Genomic DNA, 6,863 nt, shown 5'->3' with positions numbered 1-6,863 from the left:
CACATTCCAAAATTCAAGTTCACCACTGGTTTGTATCACTAAGCTCTTCCTTTTCACTCAATACTCCCCAATACACTGAATGTAGGGCTGCATGACTTGGGTAAAAAAAAAATTATATATATATATATACAGGTGCATCTCAATAAATTAGAATGTTGTGGAAAAGTTCATTTATTTCAGTAATTCAACTCAAATTGTGAAACTCGTGTATTAAATAAATTCAACGCACACAGACTGAAGTAGTTTAAGTCTTTGGTTCTTTTAATTGGGATGATTTTGGCTCACATTTAACAAAAACCCACCAATTCACTATCTCAACAAATATGGTGACATGCCAATCAGCTAATCAACTCAAAACACCTGCAAAGGTTTCCCGAGCCTTCAAAATGGTCTCTCAGTTTGGTTCACTAGGCTACACAATCTTGGGGAAGACTGCTGATCTGACAGTTGTCCAGAAGACAATCATTGACACCCTTCACAAGGAGGGTAAGCCACAAACATTCATTGCCAAAGAAGCTGGCTGTTCACAGAGTGCTGCATCCAAGCATGTTAACAGAAAGTTGAGAGGAAGGAAAAAGTGTGGAAGAAAAAGATGCACAACCAACCGAGAGAACCGCAGCCTTATGAGGATTGGCAAGCAAAATCGATTCAAGAATTTGAGTGAACTTCACAAGGAATGGACTGAGGCTGGGGTCAAGGCATCAAGAGCCACCACACACAGACGTGTCAAGGAATTTGGCTACAGTTGTCATATTCCTCTTGTTAAGCCACTCCTGAACCACAAACAACGTCAGAGGCGTCTTACCTGGGCTAAGGAGAAAAAGAACTGGACTGTTGCCCAGTGGTCCAAAGTCCTCTTTTCAGATGAGAGCAAGTTTTGTATTTCATTTGGAAACCAAGGTCCTAGAGTCTGGAGGAAGGGTGGAGAAGCTCATAGCCCAAGTTGCTTGAAGTCCAGTGTTAAGTTTCCACAGTCTGTGATGATTTGGGGTGCAATGTCATCTGCTGGTGTTGGTCCATTGTGTTTTTTGAAAACCAAAGTCACTGAAATTTTGGAGCACTTCATGCTTCCTTCTGCTGACCAGCTTTTTGAAGATGCTGATTTCATTTTCCAGCAGGATTTGGCACCTGCCCACACTGCCAAAAGCACCAAAAGTTGGTTAAATGACCATGGTGTTGGTGTGCTTGACTGGCCAGCAAACTCACCAGACCTGAACCCCATAGAGAATCTATGGGGTATTGTCAAGAGGAAAATGAGAAACAAGAGACCAAAAAATGCAGATGAGCTGAAGGCCACTGTCAAAGAAACCTGGGCTTCCATACCACCTCAGCAGTGCCACAAACTGATCACCTCCATGCCACGCCGAATTGAGGCAGTAATTAAAGCAAAAGGAGCCCCTACCAAGTATTGAGTACATGTACAGTAAATGAACATACTTTCCAGAAGGCCAACAATTCACTAAAAATGTTTTTTTTATTGGTCTTATGAAGTATTCTAATTGGTTGAGATAGTGAATTGGTGGGTTTTTGTTAAATGTGAGCCAAAATCATCACAATTAAAAGAACCAAAAACTTAAACTACTTCAGTCTGTGTGCATTGAATTTATTTAATACACAAGTTTCACAATTTGAGTTAAACTTTTCCATGACATTCTAATTTATTGAAATGCACCTGTATAACTTAACAAATTAAAATAAATAACAAATACAAATGATACAAATCAAATGACAGTAGTTTATTAGTAATCCTAAAATAACACTGCCAAACACACATGAACACACATATTATCATAATTAAAAAAAAAATACAGGTTTGCTGTACAATTTGTTCAAAAAAACATCGTGATTATATCAATACGACTACAAAAATAAATAAATAAAATTTTTTAAATATATATTATCTTTATTATTATTATTAAACATTTTGTGAATATATACTGTGACTATAAAAACAACTTTTTATTTTTTAAATATATCATCTTTCATTTTTAGTTTCCACCTTGTTTGTCACTAACCTTTCCTGGGTGGTGCAAAAAGCACCAGCAACGTTTCAGCAATGTTTAAAAGCAATGAAACGCAAGGACTGTTTTCCTGCTGAAGGCTCGGACATGATGAAATTAGCTTTTTCTGTTTTTGCTGTTTACAATGTATATTTCCTGACTAACTTGCAACCTTGTAACATTGCCCTTCTTCAATGCTTTCATGTGAAGGTCAAGCAGTACGTGATGCTTGTGTAGAGTGGTGCGTTAAAGCCCTGACACGAGGCCTGTGAAAGAGACTTGTAGAGCATATAAAGCTCCACAAATCCTGTGTAAAAATCACAGCTGCTGATGCAGCCTATTGGACAGAACATTAGGTCACATGTGCATGTTTTCTAGCACCAAACAGGCATTTCTATCAGCTGTGAGGTGAATTCTCTCCATTGCATGCGTGCCATAGAGGATATCCTGCATGTATGAGTGTGTGTGTGTCTTTCGCTCTCTGGCTCTTTTATTGGACTGACGCTGCTGGTCTAGGGCCTCTTAAACTCCCTCTCTACACCAGGCTGTAAATACTCTCAGTGCCACGAGCCAAGAACACACATCAACAGAGGGTCATGACGTGAATTATTGATACACACAGGATATCCTCTATGGCACGCATGCAATGGAGAGAATTCACCTCACAGCTGATAGAAATGCCTGTTTGGTGCTAGAAAACATGCACATGTGACCTAATGTTCTGTCCAATAGGCTGCATCAGCAGCTGTGATTTTTACACAGGATTTGTGGAGCTTTATATGCTCTACAAGTCTCTTTCACAGGCCTCGTGTCAGGGCTTTAACGCACCACTCTACACAAGCATCACGTACTGCTTGACCTTCACATAAAAGCATTGAAGAAGGGCAATGTTACAAGGTTGCAAGCTAGTCAGGAAATATACATTGTACAGAGATGAACGAGCAGGCTGGTATGGGCTCTGTTGTTGGCGTCACTCAGTACTGTGCCCGATCCATTAGATTTGCCCCCTTTATGAGCCATAATTTGTTCAACTAGGCGCCAATGGTTGCCCAGGCGGAACAAGTTGTCATGACGATAAAGGGATTTACCAGGGGAGATGGTCCACCGCGGAGTGCTGCAACTAAACTCAGATGTGCCTCGGTTTTGTTCCAAATCAAACTAGCTGCCTACCTAGACAACATTTTAAGGCTTCATAGATTACTCTTCTGTGTAAGTAGGCATTTACTTCCTTGCTACAAAGTATGCAAAAAGCAGTACATCAAAGCTGTATTTGCAAATATACAGTATTCAAATGGCAGATAGAGTACATCCAGATTGTAATATAGAACATATTTTATTAATGTTAAATTTCTTAATTTTGGAAACAGCTCGTTCATCTCTTGAGGTGAAGGCAATCCGAGAAGTTCAGTGAAAAAATAAAATAGTGAACAAAAGAAATAATATTACTCTATACATAACTAGGGTTAAAAAGACAAACAATATTAAAATAAATAATAATTTTGGCCATAAATATGGACTGTTTGATGAATAAAAAATATATATATTAACAATAAATTCACTACCCCGGTGCCAATGAAAAATGTATTTAAAATATTATTTAATATTGCTAATATAAATATTACATATTATTTAAAATATTTTGATGATGATTCTACATTAATTTGACAATCATATATGTAAATAGTCTAATGATTACACATTTTTTACGGGATTGTTATATATATATAATTTCTGTGCAATTAGTTACATTTTTATTAGATTCACAACCCTAATATATACTACATTAATAAATACTCTTGCTATCACCTACCTTTTATATTTTCCATTTTACACACATTATATCTTATCTTCATTTTTAATTAGATTTTATATATTGTGTAGTAAAACAATAAATTGTATTTCTGATTTACATAAACTTGCAGATTTTTTCTAATTTGTTAAATATTATGTATTTTTACACTATGTACAGAGAGTAAAAAGCTTTTCACTGCAAATCAATTTAGAATCGGAATTCGAATTATTGTAAATTATAATTATATAATTCTGAAAAGGACTGAACAGACTAATACTCGAACACAGATAAATCTATTCAGCCCAATATATGTGTGTATGTATTTTCTTGCCTGGGTTTAAGGATGATTATTGCCGTTTCCATAGACAACAGTGTGTATTTTACAAACTGTAAATGTATGGTTTTGCTAGTACTTATGTGTATTTAAATGTCTGAAACCTAAAATAAGCATTATATGGTTGAAAACACTGAATATTTGTGATAATATGACAAGATAATATGAGTCCGATCTGGCTCCGCGCCAGCCAAAGCGGATTTAAATTCAGCAGTTGATGACGTGACGCACTGAAAGTTCTAATCACACCGGTGTGATCGTACGCTTCAGGGACCAGCCAAGACTGATCACAGCGGAGTGATCGTATGCGTCAAATGGTTAATAACATCGAACTCTGTTGAAGCACTATTATTTGTATTGTTGTATCACTGTAGAACAGTAGAGATACTCACATATCCTGTACAACGATGTACTGGTGAGGCACTAGTCCGTCTATGCCGTTGTGTCTGCCCTCCCACCAGTCATCCGACGCTCTCTGATACAGCAGAAGAGACGCACCCTTCTTAAAGGACAGTTCCCGTGCAGAACGGCCCACATAATCAAATTTCGCAATGGCTTCAATGGGCTCCCCCTCTGCAGAAAAAAAAACAAAAAACGTCATGGTTAATTCAGTGGATAAGGAGAGCGGAAATAGATGTCAGTGGCATCATCAGCAGCAGCTTTCCATTGGAAAATATCCAATCATAACTTCTGTGTGATCAATTAGCTCTTCCGCATGAGTGGCATCACCCATTTCTGCACTTCTGACATATGCTATATGAAACGCCTAAAGGGAAGGAATATGGAGTTAACTGAACACCAGTTGGTGCTTTTTACAGTACCAAGTCTAATGAATCCATACAGTGCACATGCCTCAACTGCATCTGACCGTTCATTCACATGTGAATGAGAGCATTTCAATGCATCAACACTATCGGGTCTCTGAGTAGCCGGTGTACATGCATTTGCCGTCGTGACCCCCTTTACATAAGGACTCATTAGAGAGCCAACCAGCTTCAACGCATGTAAAGTAGCTGCAGTTCTGGCAGAACGGGCTGTTCTTGTCCTCAGGACAATCGAGAAACGTGAACCTTACCAACATCTCAAAGCCTGCCAAATGAGTGCAACACCTCTTACAAAACAGCACTGTGATATATTGGTGGTAATACTATGATGCTTGAGTAAGGTACAAGACACCATTCTAAATTATGAGAAATTTAAAAAATATATTTATTTTATTTATATAAATGTTTTAACATTTAAACGACATGTTTCAATATTTAATTAAAATGTATTTAATAATTAATATTTATTTCCATTTAATTCAATTATTTAATACAATTGCTTTTAATAAATTTTAATAAAAGTGATAAAAATATTTTAAGCAAAATGGCCAATCAGCATCTATGAGCGCCACTGTGCATTTTATGAATGGATATAAACCGTGATAATGGAATAAATACCATATTTTTGTAAATGTTTTTTTTGTCACATTGATATTTAGATACAAAGATACTTAAGAAAAATTATGGAATTACCACAATGGTGATACCTATCATAATATTACCATTTTACTATGTTCATGAAACCTTAATAACACCATGGTACTTTTCTGTAAAATCAAAAATCTCATTAAAAAGTTGCTAAATTATGAATTAAATCACACTTAAAGGGGAATGATAGTGCTTGCAATTCCTTCAGCATGGCCTCAAGTTATAAGAAATATGGCAATTATTATTTTAATATATATATTATTTATATATTTTTAATATTTAAATAATATATGTAAATATTTAAATAATATAAATATAATATTTCATAATTTACATATTTATTTTTAAATATCCAATTATTTAATTTAACTGCAGTATTACCAGCATTTTCATATCCACCATAGTATTACCATTTCACTATATCCATAAATCCATTTATTTTTGTCATTTTGTAAAAACAAGTCTGATTAAAAAGTTGAAAGTAACGGAATCAATTAGTATTTTATGTAATTAAATGCACATTTATTTCATGTCGACTTTTAACTAGATATAATCACACAAACCAACATTTACAAAATAAACAATATTCTTATTGTACATTGGTTTCCCACAGATGCTGAGATGTGTCTTTTTGCCCCCGAAGAGAGCATTCCGTCTGCTTATTCCAGTTCACTTGAATGAATAAATGGCTCTAAATGCATAGCAGGGGTCCCTTCACTTGGCAAAGTGGTTTTCCAGACGGGCCCTAAAACGATCCCCATTCAGATGCAGCGACTGAAGACAGATGCTGCACTGGTCACAGGTTTGAGCAGGCTGATATAATTATGCTTAGAGTTAACAGTACAGCCACTGGTTCCTCAGGATTGTTCATTAATCCAGAAACAGAGAGATAATTTAGAAATAGAATACATTCCAAAATCCTTATTATGAAACAAGACAAAACACACAAGTTACCCATAACTGATATAAGACACAAGCTATGGTTGCAGTGTAAAGAAAGAGAATAATAATTATTCTGCAGGGGAAAAACCTCCTCAATACATTCATAAGGAAAACATTTGGAGCAAAACCATGGAAGCTGAGAGCAATTTAACAATTTTCAGGACAGTTATGATTCAGGCTGACATTGATATCCAACATCTGCGTTAGTTAATGGAAACCCTCACATATGTGAAGTATCAGGGTTCTCAGTTAAATGTTACAGATTCATGAATTTAAACGGACAGTAAGATGGGAACAGTCAAAATTAATCTTCAGCATACAGA

The 6,863-nt window shown here is 36.0% G+C and overlaps 1 protein-coding gene across 1 annotated transcript in view; it reads right to left on the bottom strand.

The window, feature by feature from the left end:
- The window catches only part of LOC107559806 (SLIT-ROBO Rho GTPase-activating protein 1-like), a 124,379-nt gene that overhangs the window by 8,708 nt on the left and 108,808 nt on the right, over positions 1 to 6,863 (bottom strand). The window contains exon 19 of the mRNA XM_016243774.1: positions 4,519 to 4,699. Within this exon, the coding sequence (XP_016099260.1) occupies positions 4,519 to 4,699 (181 nt within the window). The remainder of the gene's footprint in view (positions 1 to 4,518; positions 4,700 to 6,863) is intronic.

This window comes from Sinocyclocheilus grahami, unplaced genomic scaffold, assembly GCF_001515645.1.
Source record: "Sinocyclocheilus grahami isolate Dianchi unplaced genomic scaffold, SAMN03320097.WGS_v1.1 scaffold700.1, whole genome shotgun sequence".
In the NCBI taxonomy this organism is placed as follows: domain Eukaryota; kingdom Metazoa; phylum Chordata; class Actinopteri; order Cypriniformes; family Cyprinidae; genus Sinocyclocheilus; species Sinocyclocheilus grahami.
This window is presented reverse-complemented; position numbering and strand designations above follow the sequence as displayed.